General features: G+C 40.5%; 1 protein-coding gene across 2 annotated transcripts; it reads right to left on the reverse strand.

The window, feature by feature from the left end:
* Positions 1-251: 251 nt before the first annotated feature.
* On the reverse strand, positions 252-21,323 carry LOC139479996 (uncharacterized protein C19orf44-like). 2 transcript variants are annotated; one of them, XM_071262964.1, is made up of 10 exons: positions 21,247-21,323; positions 18,617-18,821; positions 12,164-12,791; positions 11,127-11,156; positions 5,937-6,076; positions 5,462-5,669; positions 4,488-5,154; positions 2,368-2,576; positions 1,344-1,507; positions 252-1,044 (listed from the first exon to the last, which is right to left on the reverse strand). In XM_071262964.1, the coding sequence occupies exons 2-10, from the start codon at positions 18,707-18,709 to the stop codon at positions 967-969; spliced, it is 2,217 nt and encodes a 738-aa protein (XP_071119065.1). In that variant the 5' UTR covers positions 18,710-18,821; positions 21,247-21,323; the 3' UTR covers positions 252-966. The 2 variants fall into 2 exon arrangements, with proteins under 2 accessions (XP_071119065.1, XP_071119066.1); XM_071262965.1 differs by lacking the exon at positions 252-1,044 and having other exon boundaries at positions 1,464-1,597.
* Positions 21,324-21,378: the final 55 nt, after the last annotated feature.

A 21,378-nucleotide genomic window follows, 5' to 3' on the forward strand; every position in this document is an offset into this window, starting at 1 on the left:
AACATGAATACCCCACTCAGACACAGTATACTGACTCCGAGCCAACCAGTCCTTGTTGCCCCTTAATGCCGAGCGCCAGACAGGGTAACAAGAAGTACCATCTATAAACGTCAATTGGTATGACGCGGCCGGGGATCAAACCCTGGACCTTCCGTTTTCCAGGTGGAGGCTCTACCACTAGACCACGGATGCAGTCACGGACAAGACACAAAGAATAATTCAGTAGTTATTATTTGTTTATTATAGGCAGTACATAGTCAGATATGGATTATTTTAACATTATATCTGTACAATAAATAAGGTAGTAAAATATAGTCAATGGACGGACTCATCACTCCGTGGACTGTATGCAAGTGAATGTGATAAAATATACAAAAATAAACACCTACATATCGTGGATGGAGCGACATGGCATCTGTCACAGTGAGTTGATGCGGTCTCCAATTGATGCAAGCTGAACCAGATTGAATAGTTAAACCTCATTAATCAGGACAAAGGGGCATTGTCCAGTTTAACTAATGTCCTACTTTTGCTTTGTGTGTACTTCTGCATAAAGAATGTCCAGACAGCTTGTCAACAAACTGCTGAGTTTGTGTGATGACTCTTCCTCCATCGTGTAGCTCTCCAAATGCCAAGATGTAGCCTCTGTCAGCAGGATCCCCTCGGGATGTACGTACAGCTGTTTCAGCTTCTAACCTGAGTCATGGCCATGTACCAGGCAACTCAAATGCTACGTCCCGAAGATCTTACTGTCCCTCAGCTATGGGTTTGTGTTTCTCTGCATGTTTAAGCATACAATGGGAGACAACTCTGACAGGACTTGCTTATCATTTAGCCGTCCCATGAATATGTAATGCTTGTATGTACAGGTCTACATCTGAACTGGTTTCCCTACTGATCCAGGTGCTCTACTGTGGGTCTCCTGTTGCTAGGAAGGCAAGTATCCATGTACAGTCGCTGGGCCTGTCACATGTTCATTTCTCTTGATACCATTTTCAGCGCTTTCTTGAAGGTAAGCCTAGGTTTGCGGTGTTTCCGAATATACTGAAAAGTCAACACTACACTTATACCAACCACATTGACTGCTATTGAAAATCAGGTAAAGACACACAGTACATTTCATTGCTTGTGAAGTGGAAGGTGAGATATCAATATTAAAACAAGGAAGAGGCTTACACACTGTATGTTCTGTAGGGCCACTGTGTGTACAAGCAAACTATCAGTACTAAAGATCAGGTGGTCACATGGATGTTTGCTCATGATGCCACACAGTTTCTTTACCCAGACTTGGACATGAATATTGCTGACTGCTGCGTAAAAGAGCATTCACTCCCCGCACTCACCTCCTGGGTGTCCTCTAGCGTGGTGTACTTATAGCTGTCCTCCAGCATGGAGGTGGAGGACTCGTACATGCGTCTCTGGGTCTCCAGGAAGTTCTGTGTCAGGGCAAGCTGCTGCTTCATCAGGTCATGCAGCGCCAGCATACAGGGGCTGTAGGATGTCATGGCTACAGGGAACATACAGACATATTATACAGGGGCTGTAGGATGTCATGGCTACAGGGGACATATTATACAGGGGCTGTAGGATGTCATGGCTACAGGGGATATATAGATATGTTTGCATAAAAAAACAGTCCTAGTGATGCTTATGTCTGAATGTTTAATTCAGACCCAACATACAACACACTTGGTACTATTGCTTGGTAACGTTTAGCCTCTGTATATGAATCAGACCAATATACAGTCAGACACAGTTGTGTCAAAGTTGAAGGGACCTACGTAACATCAAGACAACCGTACGTTTGTCACATTAAAGTTCAACACAACAGTGTTTGACTGTATGTAACAATCTCTCATCTTTCCAAGGCAAGGGAGTTAACTGACTACAAAAGTCCAGTTTCCACCCTTGCCGAACTAGGCTGGTATTATGGAGTTACATTTTGGCTGGACTAACGAGTCTATGCATAGTCCAATCAAAATCACGCACCGAAATCGAAATCCGGTTCGTACACTGTCGTGCAGATTTCGGTCGATTGCAGGATTTGCAAAGCATGTGCACCGCAAACTCGTCAACAGATATTTTCCAAATCTTTTCATGTTTTTAATCAAGGTGCTCACGCATTGCGCGATGTAAGACCTGTTTTATCACAACATAGACCTTGATTATCGATCAGATCGTCTTGAGTGGGCGCCACTGTTTTGTTTCAAGCAAATGCAAGTGATACGAGAGGTGGAATAGAGCCCAGGAATTCCAGCCTAGATCGGCAAGGGTGGAAACTGAACTTTTTAAGTCTGTTAACTCTCTTGCCTCAGGAAGATGCAATTTCTGTGATCCTACTGACTATCTGCTGTGTGTGTCACCCACCTTCTAGAGAGTCTGCACTGACAACATGGGAGGCTATAGGTGTGGGGTCCACGAAGCCAAGTCCCAGGCCGGGGCCTGATATAGCCAGGCCACTCGACATAAGGTTCCAGCGATAATTCAGACCAGGATCACTCGGGGTTTGAATCTCCACATTCTTTGTCTCCTTCCTGGATTCTCGGGGAGGCTGGTCTTGTCTAGATTTTGTGTAGCTGAAATAATGGATGCATGTATGCCTGAGTGAATGAGTGAGTGAACTTAGTGAAGGGGACTGCACTGTAGATATCAACATTTCACAGCAGCTTGCAATGTGTCCCTGTCTGCTGCAACGTGTCCCTGTCTGCTGCAATGTGACCCTGTCTGCTGCAATGTGGCTGTGTCTGCTGCAATGTGGCCCTGTCTGCTGCAATGTGTCCCTGTCTGCTGCAATGTCCCTGTCTGCTGCAATGTGGCCCTGTCTGCTGCAATGTGGCCCTGTCTGCTGCAATGTGGCCCTGTCTGCTGCAATGTCCCTGTCTGCTGCAATGTGGCCCTGTCTGCTGCAATGTGGCCCTGTCTGCTGCAATGTGGCCCTGTCTGCTGCAATGTCCCTGTCTGCTGCAATGTGTCCCTGTCTGCTGCAATGTGCACTGTCAGCCATACTGGCCACACACAGTGTCAGCTCTCTACCATACAGGCCACACACACTGTCAGCTCTCTACCATACTGGCCACACACACTGTCAGCTCTCTACCATACAGGCCACACACACTGTCAGCTCTCTACCATACTGGCCACACACACACTGTCAGCTCTCTACCATACTGGCCACACACACTGTCAGCTCACAATGATACAGGCCACACACACTGTCAGCTCACAATGATACTGGCCACACACACTGTCAGCCCTCTACCATACAGGCCACACACACTGTCAGCTCTCTACCATACAGGCCACACACACTGTCAGCTCTCTACCATACTGGCCACACACACTGTCAGCTCTCTACCATACAGGCCACATACACTGTCAGCTCTCTACCATACTGGCCACACACACTGTCAGCTCTCTACCATACTGGCCACACACACTGTCAGCTCTCTACCATACTGGCCACACACACTGTCAGCTCACAATGATACTGGCCACACACACTGTCAGCTCACAATGATACTGGCCACACACAGTGTCAGCTCACAATGATACTGGCCACACACACTGTCAGCTCTCTACCGTACTGGCCACACACACTGTCAGCTCACAATGATACTGGCCACACACACTGTCAGCTCACAATGATACAGGCCACACACACTGTCAGCTCTCTACCATACTGGCCACACACACTGTCAGCTCACAATGATACAGGCCACACACACTGTCAGCTCTCTACCATACAGGCCACACACACTGTCAGCCCTCTACCATACAGGCCACACACACTGTCAGCTCTCTACCATACTGGCCACACACACTGTCAGCTCACAATGATACTGGCCACACACACTGTCAGTTCTCTACCATACAGGACACATACACTGTCAGCTCTCTACCATACTGGCCACACACACTGTCAGCTCACAATGATACAGGCCACACACACTGTCAGCCCTCTACCATACAGGCCACACACACTGTCAGTCCGCTACCATACAGGCCCCACACACTGTCAGCCCTCTACCATACAGGCCACACACACTGTCAGCCCTCTACCATACAGGCCACACACATTGTAAGCTCTCTACCATACAGGCCACACACACTGTCAGCTCTCTACCATACAGGCCACACACACTGTCAGCTCTCTACCATACTGGCCACACACACTGTCAGCCCTCTACCATACAGGCCACACACACTGTCAGCTCACAATGATACAGGCCACACACACTGTCAGCTCTCTACCATACAGGCCACACACACTGTCAGCCCTCTACCACACAGGCCACACACACTGTCAGCTCTCTACCATACAGGCCACACACACTGTCAGCTCTCTACCATACTGGCCACACACACTGTCAGCTCTCTACCATACTGGCCACACACACTGTCAGCTCTCTACCATACAGGCCACACACACTGTCAGCCCTCTACCACAGTCCCAGATTGCTGTATGCCAGGTCACCCAGATCTCCTACCTCTGTGTGTATGTCTCTGTGTCCGACGTGTAGCCCTCACTGTCACTCTCATATGTTCGGTCAGAGTAGCTCCTCGCTCTGGAGTCAGTCTCAAAGTCGTCGTCGTAGTCTGCCTGGGTATTCTCATCACTGTACTCTGTCTTCACCTCAGACGCTGTGGACCATCGGACCTGCTTCCCACCCTGGAGACTCCCCTGTCCAATTCTCTCAGAAATACTGTCCTCGTCAAAGTCCTCAGAATACACCTGATGCTGGGGAGTGTCCACACCGATCTCTGTTGCAATTGAAGACACAGAATCTTTTCTCTTCCGTGCAGCAAAAATATCTGACTTTTCTGTTACTATTTCTGAAGCTTCAGACACTATACTCTCATCCTTAGCTTCAGACGCACCTAACAGTTCATCAACTGTATGAAGTCCTAGATTGTTAAACACAGAGTCAGTTTTATGGGGCTCTCTTGCTTTTTTTGAAGAACTTTTTGCCTTGAATATGCCTTCTTTCCCTGATGCTTTGAAAACACTTGAAGACTCTTTGGATTTTTGTTTTGGTTTGGATTTAGATTCTTTTTGTTCCGATTTTTTTTTCAAGGATTTCTTCTTCTTTTTTTCTGAAGGTTCAGGAGACAGGGCAAGAGGCTCTAAAGAGTCCAAATCCATCAAATTGACAGCTGAAACAAAAAGAAATGAAATAAATTATTTATCATTTAACCTATTAGTCATTTACTTTTGAGTGGTTTTCACTTATTATAAAATCAACCCATGTAACAACATGAACAAGTCTATTGATAAATTAAAGCTAAAATTATTTTTTTCTGGATAAATATAACATTTAAATAATTCAAATATATTTATTGTAACCAGCAGAATTGCTACATTATTCCTTTATTTTTGTTTCAATGTAATATTTCACGGATATCAGACAGTGACTGATTTGCACTGCTTTAAGCTGTGATGACACTGAGATCCAGTCCTTACTGTTGAATATGTTGCCAGAGCTCTCCGTCTCCTGGGTGTCGGCCACTTCACTGAGGATGGAGTCCACGTTGTCAGAGTCCTGGGAGGGTGACCTGGACAGCCGGCGCCCATAGATCGGAGACGGACCCCGGCGAGGAGTCTGTGTTGGAGGGGACGGCGTTCTCATGAGGGAGAGGTCGGGCGATGTGAGGTCACGACCTCTGGACTTCTGTACATGGACATGAACACTACACTACAAGTCAGACATGTCAATCTTCATCAAGCATGTAAAAAAACATGACTCTATCTACCCCTCTGTAATGAACAAATTGTCTTTACTTAGTGTTGATGTAAGGATCGAAGGGTCACAAAGATGGCACACAGGGTTTGACTATGTCAGTCAAGGAGGAACTCTTACTATCAGAATGCCCTCTAATGTAAGACGTTAAACCCAACTCACTCACTCACTCTGATGTAAGACTGCAGTAGTACCCACCTGTCGTTTCTTTGTTTTCTTCTTCTTGGCGTCGTCAGCGGAGGACAGCCGGTTGATGAAGTCTGCCATGCTCTCCTCCTCGGAGGTGAGGTGGATGTTGCCCATGTACTTTACCTGCCCCTTGTTGGCATACTCCGGAACTGAAGGCACAAGATGACGTGGTTACCATGGTTACTTATATATTACCTATTTATAATTTCCACTGAAAAAGGGAAAATATAACACAATAAATGATCTGTCATTTTGTTTGATGAAGAACCCTAATTCACACCTGACCTGAAAGTTTTTCCATCGTCAACTTGTCAACAAAGTTAACGGTTTTCAAATTAAGACCCACATACCTCTACCCCTCTGATCCTTATCACAAGGTTAAAACTTACACTGTCACACACAAAATGTTTAAAACATGTTACACTTATCCTCCTTAAGCAAGACATTCCACAGACCCATTACGATTCAATAAATACTTAATGTCGCTTAATGCTGCTACAGTGTTGGAATCGAGAGACACCTAAATTAGCGACTTTTAACATTTAGTGTCATGACAAGAGCGCATTTGTTTTCAGGCCTAACTTTAAACACTGTGACACTTGATACCCTCTTCCTTTCCTAGATCCAGTACACAATATCCCAGTCCACCACGCATTCAGGCTTCACACCCAGCAACAGCCTGACCACCCAATCCCATTAGTCACCTCTCATTGCAAGCCTAGTTGCCTGTTACGGCAAGCATGGGTTGCTGAAGACCTATTCTAACACGGATCTTCATGGGGATGGGAATCCCCATGAGGTATATTGACATTAGTAAAGTAAGCAATGTTAATGTCAAAAGAACTACATCATCAAAAGAAGCATGGATTGAGGAAGCTAGTCATTCAAGTTTGAAAAGAATGCAGAACAAGTTTGATAAGTAATGTAAAATGTAGCTTGACTACCTACACACACACCACACAAGCAGATATACAGTCAAACACTGTTGTGTCAAAGTTGAAGGGACAAAACCGAAAATGATGAATAAAGAAGGGATACGCAGAGACCAAGCTTTTACTTCAAGACAACAATAAGTCTGACACATCAAAGTTCAATACAAGAGTGTTTGACTGTACATGGTAGAGGATACTGATGGGGGTTACAGTGTTTGACTGTACATGGTAGAGGATCCTGATGGGGGTTACAGTGTTTGACTGTACATGGTAGAGGATCCTGATGGGGGTTACAGTGTTTGACTGTACATGGTAGAGGATACTGATGGAGTTTACAGTGTTTGACTGTACATGGTAGAGGATACTGATGGGGTTTACAGTGTTTGACTGTACATGGTAGATGATACTGATGGGGTTTACAGTGTTTGACTGTACATGGTAGAGGATACTGATTGGGGTTACAGTGTTTGACTGTACCTGGTAGAGGATACTGATGGGGTTTACAGTGTTTGACTGTACATGGTAGAGGATACTGATGGGGGTTACAGTGTTTGACTGTACATGGTAGAGGATACTGATGGGGTTTACAGTGTTTGACTGTACATGGTAGAGGATACTGATGGGGTTTACAGTGTTTGACTGTACATGGTAGAGGATCCTGATGGGGGTTACAGTGTTTGACTGTGCATGGTAGAGGATCCTGTTGGGGGTTCAGCAGGCAGACAGATGGAGGACCAACTGTCATAGATATTTAATGTCAGAAAAAACTGACGCCAATCATGTAAATGGGGTTAAATATCTTATTTAGTTGATAAAAGTTTATTCTTAATTCTGCTTTTGTTTTTTATGGAATTTGTTTGACGAAACAACCTGACCACAGTCTTCAAGTCATATCAATTAAACAAGGTCACTTTTTCGGTTGCTTGTGGTTTTTTTCTTCTTATGATAAGCAGTATTATTTTATGGTAAGCAGTATTTGTTCATAATTTTCCATTAAATTTTACGCTAAATTTAGACCAATCATATACTTTGAGTTTTGGAGTTGTTTGTGCCAGTCAGTCAGCCCATCAAGAACCTCATATGAACAGAGTAATGTTCACAGATGTATCGAAGAACTGACGGAAATTTGATCCCCATATACTTTCTCAATATGAAATCTGTTCAGGCAATGAGTTGAAGGCAAAGGGTTCCCCGTCTCACATCAGAGGTCAACGTGTCCAACATGTCATAGTGAATGAGGGTATCGTGGCTTATGCCAGTCAGCAAGATAATTTTGACAATCCCCACATAGGCTAGCCTGCCTAAAATTGACCAAATGATGGTTCTGCATGTGGATGTGGGCTAGACTACTTATGACCCACAGTTTCGACCCATCTGATTACACTGAAGTGTAATGTGGCTGTACACATGAAACTTGGAAAACAATCCGTCTCTGCAGATCTTGTTGGATATCAATGACACAATCTAGCTCCCATGAACAGACATCTCCACTCAACATGCTCAGCTGTCGGTTCTCATTACAATCAGATAGTTTTCTCTGATATATGAGAACCTCTCCATACTTGGCCAAATTTTAAAAAATAATATAAACAGCACATACTCGGAGGAGTGAGTGAGAGAGTTAGGTTTAACACCACTTTGAACAGTATTCAAGTTATATCAGCTTCGTGAGGGAAGAATGCCCAAGGTGATGCAGGTCTCAGACGATTTCCACTTTGGTGAAACCCACGAGCACGGGTATGACGCTGACACATACAGTGACAAGCCGAGAAACGTAACTGTGGTAAACCTGGATTTGAACCCACAATCTCAGGTCTCTGGCATGCCCAAGGGTACCAAAACTGCAGAGCAAATTGTGGTGCCTAGACAACTGGGCCACCCCTGCCCCCTACAACTACAAGGGGTGAACAATTCACAGTCAAATGTAAATTTTAGAAGATCACTTAGACATGTTAGAAGCTACATAAAGGTTAATAATATATCCTCACAACAATAGCGCCCCAAGACCATGAATCACAGAGATCTATCTGGTATATTATATTAAAGGTCGTACAAAGATAAAGAAGGATAACCAAAGGTCTCTAAAAAAACAGGCATCATAAAAAATTCCACATTGATATATAAATGGTTATGCAGAGCGCCAGAGTTACAAGTTTACCATAACTACCATGGCACTGGTGGCAGGCCTAACATAGAAGAAGATGTGACAAATATCACGCTATAGCAACACATCCTTTATTGTTAGTCATACCACATATTTTCTGTATATCAAACTTCATAATGATTCATTCAGAAATAACAGAGTAAACGGGCAAAATATTATTTTTGGTCAGCCATGATTACAGTTGGATGAGAGTTCTTTGAACACACTGATAACACTGCTGCGGTTTTAAAGGATGTCATAGTTTACATAGTCATTGATGTGGGGACCATGCTAAAAGTAGCATCAATTTATGACCAGTGAAATTACAGAGTGCATTTGCTCCGAGACGTTTGTTAGGAACTTCCGGTACAATAAATGGGAGCTGGAGAAAATGTCCGCCTGCTAAAACATTTTCGATTTTTATTATTTATGGTGAACATGGACAAGTCAACTAGAGCAAATGTCGGCCACGAAAATAGCCGCTGGTCAATTAAAGAGAACGTCTGTCGCGTTAGAGACTAGAAAACAGGGTCACAAGAATATATCCAAGGTCAAAGGTCCAAGCAAGGTTGAAAAAATCCTGTCTTATTTGCAGACCACCTACACATGACATATGATTCATAATGATCAATCTACCAGGTCGTGAGTATCATTACTTTACGAAGACATCCCATTTTGACACAAGTCACTTATTACAACATCTAGACCTAGGACCATGAAGCATAGTCTTCCATTAATTGTGCACAGTATGTTATATACTACTAAAAAAAGTGACTCATATGACTATACAGTAGCTAATACAGTGGCAGCTCCGGAGGGAGGGTTCTGGGGGTGGCCAGTACAACTGGGACTGGTAACTTGGGCACTCTGGTCGGGTGGGTCCTGAGCTGGATCCGGGTACCCACAGGACTACCCGGACCCGTGGTTAGTCACAGGATATATTGTTTAATGACAAAGTAATTAAGTGAATACACTACAGGTCACGAATGTTCACATTTCTTTCTGACTATGCCTATGTCCTTCTGACTTACATATTTTTGAAGAAAGACAAAGTTTCAGTCAAGTTCAGTTATGCATGATCAGATCATTTTACAGTGTACCTGAATATCTTTTTGCCAGGGCGCTGATCAAACAATTCCCTATCGGACATTTTGTACCAATCTCTTGAGACCAACAGCAGGTACCCGGGTTGGGTTGGGTAATAGGGAGTTGGATACCCGGGTAGTAAATTTGGACTCGTCCCAGCCCCCCTTTGTTACATCTGATGACATTATGTACGCGGATTGTAAAGTAAAATTAAGAATGTTTTACATATAGGGTATGCTGAAGCAACAAATGGCAGACGTCAAATCCCCAAATCCTGGTCCTACCCCTGTAATATGTCTTGTCAAAAATGAATATACATACTATCCAAAACAAGTTGAAGAACACGCAATTTTTTAAATGACTGTACTTAATCCGTACTTCCGTAATCTAGTGTATATATTTATCATGCAATGGTGTGTGATAGAGCACAGAGAAAATACAACAGGAACTAATGCACTACAAGCAGCAAGAAGAGATATCCACACAATACAGCACTAGATAAGCAGCTACAGATAAAGGAGCATGCCATGAAGCCATAAAAGGTTCAAGATATTCAAGTCAGAGACACATTCAAAGCAAGACATATGAATACACTTTGCCTATACAGTGAGGGGCTGTATCAAATGTCGAGGTGTCATTTCCATGCACTGACCAGAAACTGAAGCACAACTCATGAGGCTCTGCAAGGCTGTGTTTTCTTTATAAGATCAAGGGATGATCTGACAATTACATGAAGAATTAGCAAATAAGATGGTTACATCAAAATTTTGTTGCAGTTTGGAAATGTCTGTTAAACATTTGACATTGTCCCCTGTTATTAACAAGCTGTGACATGATTGACATCTCGAACAGATAACATATATCAACAGGGATCACTGTTATGGACAGCGAGAAAAACATAGAATGGATTTTCAGGAATCAAAGAAGCTAATATTGAATGTGAGACCATTCCATTGAGAAAAGACTGTCTTCTAATTGTATGTTAATGTCATGAAATGAGCAAGGTTGTCCATTTCAGTGTCAATCATCCCCACTTACCAGCTGCTGCATTTGGAGGTTTGGAGGTATCTAGAACAAGTGATTCATAAAGTCAATAAAACCAACTGGGATCTGCAAATGATTCATATCAATAAACTTTCACACCTGTGTACATAAATAACATGAATAAGTATCACAAAATATCATAATTAATATGTGTACATATTACCTTTTTGTCTTAATTTGTTATGCCTACCATGTATAATATCATCTATAGCAATGTGCCATTGTGTGAAATAGGATCAACACCCTGTGCAGAGAAGAACCTCATTAATACAAACCTCATTAATCCACCAACCCCCCTCTTGGGACAATCAGTTTTGTGAAAATCAACAATATCAAACAAACATATTCACACATATATACTGAAATACATAGAGGTTGTTTCACTTTCTTGTCACATAACATGTTCATTTCATCACTCCTAACTCTATGTAAACGGACTCTGTGTTGCATCGCCCACTCGCCACGCCACGCCACGTGGCAAGATACAATACCTGATACACAAAGTTTGGCTTGATTCACATTTAACCCCATATCGATTGTCCTTGTTGATCATGCATTGATATCAATCAGCAAGTACAAACTATTTGTTCAATTCCTCATACCTTTCGGGGTCGTCTTTCGGATATGAAACAGTCCCCATAACAAGACTGACCAGCTTTTCTTTGCTGCCTGCCAGTACGTAAACTTGTGTGTTTCTTATTATTTTCTCATAGAGAATAGTTTACAAATTTGTAACTATATACAATATCAGAGACAATCTATGTTTGTTTCCTGCTGCAGAAACTATTTCACCACACACGTTATTGTTGTCATGCCCGTCTGTCTAATGCCTATGGAAGGCTGCTTGTCAGTCTTCAAAGACCAAGTTACCTGTCTATAATGGGCAGATATTAATTGAAACTTCAAAACTGTTAACCTATTTTATACACGTCATATGATAATCATACTAATGATTACTGGTGTATATGCACATATATATGTACACATATGCTATTTTGTCATGTCTCAAGAAAACTAACATCAATACACACCTCTATCTGCATACGGTCGGCGTTGTCCCTTAGCTGGGGACGATGGCCTTGGTGCTTCAATTTTTCCAATGTATCCATTTTCACCTTCTTCAAGAGGCTTCTCTGCTTTCGTTTTCTTCAAAAATCGATTTCCATCTCTCCCGATGCTCTTTTCTGACGCCGATTTCAGTTGATCAGCTGACGCATATTGCATGTAGTTAGCAAGACTCACACTGTCATCCGTGTCAGTTTCAAAATAGGTTCCTCGTTTATTGCCATCAACAGCCCTGTCGTTGATCTTGTTAGTCAGTGCCTTAGCCTTGTCAAGGGGCGTAGATTTCTTCTTAGTGGGAGTAGATTTCTGAGGTGATACATTTGGAACTGACGTCGCTGGGCGATATGAACGTCTTGGACCCCGAGGGGACATATTAGGTGTCGTGACATTTGAATGGTCAATTTCCTCTGGATCTGGTTTCTTCTTCTTCAGGAATCGACTGGCAGCTCCTCTGAGTGGCGGGGTTTCAATACGAGCTCGAGGCGTCTTTTGTAAGTTACTTTCACTGGAAATTGAAATATTTTCCCCCATGTCCTCAAAATTCACTGACTTTCTGGCCTGGCCTGTTTTCTGTGCCAAGTTGCTCAGGTAGTTCTGGAAGGAAAGTGGACATGTTGAGTCGTGACTAAAAAAGGCTATGGTAATTTGTGCGAGTGAGGGAACATTACTGGGAACGTTGATGCTGCAGTCATCAGTGTTCCACCATTATCACAGTGGCCTGAGAATAATGAAACAATGATTCACATTAGCGGGACAAGAGGAACATACAATCAGGTACCACATGGTCATGACCTTCACTGTTCGGCTCTTACCAAAAACGCCAGGGGTAATTGGTTATATACAAAAATCTTCATTTTGATAAGCAGAAACTTCTTTCATCATCAAAATCAGAACAAAAATATGTCTGGTTTACAGATTTTATTAACCAGGGCCTCGTTCCACAAAGCGATCTTAGCGCTAAGTTGATCGTAATTACCATCTTGTAGCATATCCTTACGATAGTTGTAGTGCTAAGATGGCTTTGTGGAACACATCCCAGTTACCTTCTGTCAGTAGAAATAAAACAAATGGTCAATTTGTGTCACTCAATTTGTGTCACACAATTTATAAATTTGATCTAGTTGCTTGGGATGGGGTTTTAGTGAGAAGAGTGAGTGAGTGTGTTTTTAGGCCGCTTTAAGCAATATTCCAGCAACATCACGGTGGGGGACATCAGAAATGGGCCTCACACATTGTACCCATGTCGGGAATTGAACCCGGGTCTTCGGCATGACAAGCGAACACTTTAACCACCAGGGTACCTGACCGACCTTTAGTGAAAAGAAATAACTGATGATTGTGTATAAATATGCAGGATCATAACAGTAGGATGCGTAAAGTAACATTCTATATGCATCTCTTCTGAGAAGACTTTGTCCCATCACTATGTCCAGTGTAGGTGCTGTTTCTGAGCTGTTGTATCAGAGTGTAGTGGGTGAATGCAGTATTCACTGAAGCTATATCTAACTGCTGTCATTATAGTGACTAAGGTCAGTTCATCTTTCCCGTTGTTTGTCGTGGAAGACAATATACCAGTGACTATCTGTTGACAATAAAATTTGTATTGTGTCGTGACAGACCAGAACTATATCTTGCCGTGACAGACAAGAACTATATCTTGTCGTGATAGACGAGAACCATGTCTTGACGTTGGACAATCCCCTTCCATGTCTGTGTAGGCATCTATCAGTGTAATATTGTCATGTGAAATAACATGTGATATACATGAACCATTCGATTGCCTTGTGTGTGTCTGCTGTGGTAGAGCACAATGATGGCTGTGTTGAACTAATAGTTGTATGTGTAAATCAGTAGTGTGTAATTAGTAGTATTAGCATGATTAGAATAATAAATAGTATTAGTATTTAGTGTTAGTAGTGAAGTGTAGGTAATTACTCAGAAGTTAGTAAGAATTATATATATATATATTTATCTCTCTTCGTAATAATATTGTTTTTAATTTCTTTTGGGGTTCTATCTTTTCAACTTCCTCTAAACCATTTCATGTGATGATGATGATGATGATGATGATGTGACAATTAAATCCTTCCATTGTTAAATTATCCCAGCTTGTCATCAACTAACCCTGCAGTTATTAAAAATGTATGTTTACATCTGAAAAGAAACCTACCTAGATAAGCACCTTTTTAATATGCACATTTAGAAACAGCACACTGTTTGCATTTTTGTATATGTAGCACCATGGGCCATGTGGCCACAAATGCAAAATACATTTGTCACTTGTCAAACTTGTCACTAGTCTTATTAACTGCTGAATTGAAATTCATGAAAAGAACTGAGTGTTGCAGACAAACCAGTGTTTGAATGACTTGAATCAATCATGCTCGGACATATAGCTCAAAGCCTAGTCTCTCTTTAAATGTTTCACAGAATATTGTCACAAAAAAATCTAAATTCACACAAGTGTATTTTCATGTAAATATATTTGATAAAATTTGACACCATTGTGAAACAAGACATTTGGGACAATATCTGCATTGTGAGTCGGTAACCAATGGAACTTTGACCCAGATGTCCAGGATAACACCGACAAGTGTATCAGAATGTTGGGCATAGTTCCTTTGTCCTGGTTACACAGAATGTACAGCTGTTTGTGTATGCTCTTGCTATGCAATGTTAGATTCAAACAATCAAAAAACAATTTCCAGGGTTTTCTTGTTACATAATTGACATAGCAATCTGCAGCACCTGTTATGATATTGACAGGTGTTAATTTCACAATTGCAAACAGAATCAAAGTGAGTCACTTGCAGCAGTATCAAACACCATACTTTTGAAAAAATGTTTATGAATGTTTATGAACAAACAAAGCTTTGATATGGCCCATCAGAGACTTCTACCGGTATATGATTCTACAACCAGGCACATGCACATTTATGAACAGGTTGGGACTGAATGTAAAAGGCGACTGAATGTAAGAGGCGACTGAATGTAAAAGGCGACTGAAAGTAAGGGACAACTGAATGTAAGGGACGACTGATTGGAAGGGCCGACTGAATGTAAGAGGCGACTGAATGTAAGAGGCGACTGAATGTAAAAGGCGACTGAATGTAAGAGGCGACTGAATGTAAGGGGCAACTGAATATAAGGGACGACTGATTGGAAGGGCCGACTGAATGTAAAAGGCGACTGAATGTAAGAGGCGACTGAATGTAAAAGATGACTGAATGTAAGAGGCGACTGAATATAAGGGGCAACTGAATGTAAGGGACGACTGATTGGAAGGGCCGACTGAATGTAAAAGGCGACTGAATGTAAGAGGCGACTGAATGTAAAAGGCGACTGAATGTAAGAGGCAACTGAATGTAAGGGGCAACTGAATGTAAGGGACGACTGGAAGGGCCGACTGAATGTAAGAGGCGACTGAATGTAAGAGGCGACTGAATGTAAGAGGCGACTGAATGGGCCAGAGGGCATCACAGTGATGAAATAGCATTGCGATAGCTTTAAGAGAAGATGTACACCATCCTACAATGGAGGTATACTTGGATTACTCAACATGATGGCAAAGCCCAGTATCGGCAGATTGCTTGCGGCAGTTTTTGAAAAAATAAAAAATTATTACCAGGCTGCCATCAGGACTCACAGACTTTAGACCCTGATTAAATTCTCAGGCCAAACAACCAGGAAATGTAAATGATAAATAGATTTCTTTTCTTTTATTACATCTATTTTTTGTTTTGGATGCCAACCAAGTTAGTTTCTTATGCGTAGGTCATCAGTCCATCTACATATATACATGTTAATTCCTAGAACAATAATGAAACCTTATTAGTGTATACAGAAGTATAAACATATAGACATGAATATATACAAAACATGAGAGAGAAACAAATTCAAATTTAAAAATGATGAGCCACAATATTTTTTTCCAAGGAACACTTTACAACAAAGTAATTTTGGTTACACGTTCTACATAACCTGTGTAGACTGTCTCCATCTGTCGATACTATCGATAGTTCAGAGAAGCTGTGATGTCACTGATTGCTACTTTCACCAGTTATTGATCTTCACCAGTCGGACCAAGGACAACTGTGATGCACGGATGGTTTGACAGTCACTCTCCTACATTCCACACTGACATGACCAGACTATTCAGAAATGTTGGTGTCAAATAAACGCTAACAATACACATTGGGCTGATTGTGAAAGCAGAGGCTGTAAATCTAAGTGGCGAATAAAAGTGAATCAGTGATATGTTTGTTTCTAATGGCCTATTCAACAGGTTAGCACAGATGCCGTAAATCAATAAACTTCATACTGGCAGTGAAAACAAACATTGGCCTAGAGCTCCCTGCTGAAAGAGATGGGAAGATAATGCAACATGCTGTTGTCAATATAACCTCCAGCTGTCTTTCTGCTATCAACCAATACCTGCAGGGCATGTATATTGCACTACTGACACATGGGTACAATGATATCAGGTCTACTTTTGTTTCACATAACTAGGATTAAAGAGGATTATTAAGTAACTTTATTTCATGAAACAATTGCATGCATTATCTGTGTAGATAACGACTGTCTGTATTGAGATGCCTGCACCATGGATAGATGAAAAGAAATTGACGATGTTGATTTCACTAAGGCTAAAATGCAGACCATGTGGCAATGAATACCAGCAGTCCTGATGATGTGCATGTTTCCCAACTGTCCATAAATGACAATGTTTGCAGTCAGTTACCTAATTCATCCCTGTATTAAATACAACTAACAATGTCCACCTGACTGTATGTGTGTCAGAATGAAATAACAACCATCAACCAGATGTGTGGATGTGCCACAATTTGATTGGTTCAAACATGAGACATGGGATTCAAAGCTAGGAAAGCTTGGACCTTTTAGAATTTATCAACATCTTTCTTGAAGAAATATAATATTTTCTCAGTCCCAAATTTGAAAATATGGCAAAATAATCTGTATGATGACATGACTATCATATCACAATATTAATTTAATAATCATGTGATAATAATTGACTGCATCACTTGGGCTTACCCAGTGGTTCTCTCTGTTCTGTCAACATGGTATTTCTACTGAACAAATATTTAACCACAATACACACTGAAACCCAACAAAAGAAAGGATTAACCACATAAAAGAAATGCTTCTGTTTACACATTTATGGAAACATACTGAAACAATGTCACGCAAGTGCTCAATATATCTGTATTTCTACTTCACTGAAGGTAACCAAAAGACTGAAGTAGAACTGCCCACAACTACAATCATATACCAGTGTCTCACACAACTTGAATCACTTGTATCATTGTATGTAATTTACAGTATCCTCCAGTTACATCCTCAGCACGTCCTGTATGTGCCAGGACTCGCATCAGCAGCAACAGCTGACGCAACTGACACTACCAAACAAGAGTCTAATGGCAAACATACATGATAACTATTGACTTGTAAAAACTGAACCATGAGAATATTGTTTCGAACTATGAAACCAGTGCCAGTTTATAATACCGAACACACATGTCCTAGGATATCAGGGATTTGTCTAGACCTACTCACTAGATGATATTTGGCCCAAGATTTGCAGCAAATGTCAATAAAATTCCCATATTGGAATTAAAACTTTCCCAAATCTTGGTAAAATATATAACTAATAACTCATTGTGAGGCTTTGTAGAGGTATCTTGTATTTCACTGTCAACAGGACCACTAAAGAGGGGGAAACTTCAATGGTTAATTTTATAGCATTTCACTCTCAATATACAATGTTGAAATACATCTAAATTTAAGTGAATAAATACTATATAAAATCCCATTTTGTACAAAATAGTGAAGCTTTTCCCCATTTTCCTTGCCAGGGGACACATAGTTTAGTCCATTCCATGGACCACTGCAAGAACATGCTGTTTTACTAATGTCATGGTCAAGTGATGTTTAGCTTACCAATGAGCTTGGGTAAAAATATAAATAATTTTTGTTTAGCTCAATATTCTCAACTTATTTGTCATAACAGGTGTTTGAGTCGGTCATGCTAATTCTATTCAAAGTGCTGCCTGCTTAATATTTCCACAGTACCATGTATCTGTATTAAACTGTCAGGGAGGATTTTCATTGCTATATGGCTTAAATATTGCTTATGAGGCAATACATTTTAACTTAGTGTAGCCAGAGACATACAGAGTGCATTTGATCAATCATCATTCAAACATTAACAGATAGTTCATAGTGATAGTATCTTTCTATTTGTCTGATCCATCAGGGAAGCGAGCACATAGAAACACACTTCAGCTACCTTTTCTTTCATTGTATAATTGTGGCTGTTGAAGAGAATTACAAAGATTTACAAAGGAAAGATATGACATGAAAATTTGATGCAAACATTAATGTAGAAACAGACTTACCGAGAGCTCATCCTCCTCCTTAGACTTTAGCGGTACTCTCTCCCCTCTCAGCTGAGAGTTGACCCGCTGCAGGATGGACGAAGCACGACTCATCCTCGTCACTGACAAAACTTCTCACAGCCTGTGTCAGTGTCGCTTGTACACCATATTGGAAGATGACATCTAGTGTTAGTCAGTGCGACAAGTCCCTACACTGGGTTGAAACCTGTAATAAATATCACATTTCACATGATAAAAACCATTCCACTATTCAATTTCAAATTTGAGAAATATCTATTCAAATGTTTTTTCCATAATTAACTTTATCATAAACATTTCAAAAAAATTAAAATTAAAAAGAAACATTGTGTTCTGTAAAAAGGACTGGATAGGGTTATTTAACAACTTTCCTTGTTTATATAAGCTAGCTTTTAAACCTTTGTTACAAAAGATTTTTAAAATAAATAAAACCAGTAGTCTTGTTATGAACAGGCAATTTAAAAAAAATATACCAGGTCATAATTTATAAAAATCACACTCATTTTCTTTGTACCAAACCTCTTTTCACACATAATCTGGTCTAACTGGTAATTCTATTCATATATCATCACATATCAATTGTTTATAATATGAGACCATAAAAGACATACATGATATAAACATGCATATTTGATCATTTCTAAAAATCATAATCATTTAAAGATACATGTAAAATTGTAACAGATTGTAAGTGATTGTCAAGTAAGGACTACAGTAATAGTATAGATTGGACTCATTTAGTTCCAATGAAAATATTATGTTATTAACATATCAATATTCTCCTGCTGCAGCTTGCATGACAGCCGTGTCACACATTCACTAAATGATGTGGTGAACATCTTGCAGATTTCTAGGAGTCTGTCGCTTTATTTGCTTCATCCAGTTTAATTAAGACAGACAGGGGTCCTTTTAATTGTATTACTACATGTAATTACCATGCAATAAGGGAGTAGCTTGACATTCAGCTTTGGCACACGCAACAGATGCTTTTTTATTTTTTTTTATTTGTTGTTTATGCCACACTCAGCAATATTCCACATATATGTCAGTGGCCCGTAAATAATCGAGTCTGGACCAGACAATCCAGTGATTGCCATTATGAGCATCAATCTACGCAATTGGGATACGATGACATGCATCAACCAAGTCCCCAAGATTGACCACCCGATCCCATTAGTCGCCTCTTACGACAAGCATAGTCGACTCTTATGGGCATGCATGGGTTGCTGAATTCAAACTAACTGACTGATAAGTACAATAATTCTGGCTTTTCCCCATATCACAGAGCTTAAGATAAATTGTGCATATGCATAAACCATGCAAATAAATCACCATGACCCAATTAAGTTTCAGTTGCTTGCATACAAATTTGCATGTAAATCTAAAAAACAGCAATTAGTAAAACAATACTGTGATTAATCACAAAACATAACCTTTTCAACTTGCATACCCAAATATCTTTACACTTCTTTTTTCTATTTAGCACCTACACTTAAACTCTACTGCAGTGAATAACGCACAAAAGTGCTACATCTTGCTTATTGTAACTGAGACATGTGTTGCTGGTGTGAGTTTATGTGGCGTATGACATACTTTGGGCACCACATGAACCGAAGAAAATTAGAAATTACCTGCCACAACATAAGTAGAATTATTTTCAAAAACGTCAATAAACAGACAATAGACTTGATCCAACATGTCCAAGGGAGTAGAAATATATTGAACATTGTTGTGAACACTCAAAGAAAACCCATCAAATACCCAATGTGAATTATATCAATCATGCAAGAAAATACTCAGTGACTCTGGAGCCCTGTGTGAGTTGTGAATGGAACATAGTGTTGCCATTGTATCCAATAATCTGAATTTATTATTGAATAAAGACATACCACCATACAAATAATTGTGAACAGATCTGATTTAGAATGTGTGTGAAAATCAACAAACATTATTCTTATATCAAATGGATATTAATCAGCCAATATATTTCAAAGTCCACCTCTGTATAAACTGTACATATGGATTACTTCTGCTAAATAGTATTATGTGGGTGTAAGTTTGGTGTGTTTTTAACAATACATGTCAAATTTGGATGTTATCAAATTCCTGGCAAGAATCATGCAAGTAATAATCTTCACTAACAACCAAACTATCATAATTGCAAAATAGTGTTAAATTATTGTAACTCTGGTATGTTCATTAATCTGTTCCTTGTATCGACGAGTGTATTTCGTATTTATTTTTCGCCACAGTCATTGCTATCATTGCTCTCCACGTAGGTATGGCTTCAGCCAATCCGTGGTTCACATTTGTGAAGTTACACACTTCCCACGACGATATTTATCAATGAAGTAACATATGGCACTTTAATCCGGAACTCGCAGTGCCCACTAATTATATGCATAGTGACATGACCTTACTATGAAATTGATCAAATGTAAAGATAGAATACGCAGATTTCACGTTCAGACATGTAGATATAACTAATATTGAAGTATACATGCAAATTAATTTAATGCATGAATTTGGTGTCACCGAAGAGACAAAAACATTATTTCTCACAAGCAGGGACATATATGCATAAATGACCTTACAATGCTACCGAAACTTACAATAAAATGAAACATTTTCAAGAAGTCTCTCTCTTCTAACTTCCGTTGCAAACAACAACAAAGGTTAGAGTTACTTCCCTTCCTTGACAATCGGGAAAGACCGCTATCCAACGACAGTTTCCGACGTGTTAC

The sequence above is a fragment of the Haliotis cracherodii genome, unplaced genomic scaffold (genome assembly GCF_022045235.1).
Source record: "Haliotis cracherodii isolate W230 unplaced genomic scaffold, xgHalCrac1.p SCAF_4, whole genome shotgun sequence".
Classification (NCBI taxonomy): Eukaryota; Metazoa; Mollusca; class Gastropoda; order Lepetellida; family Haliotidae; genus Haliotis; species Haliotis cracherodii.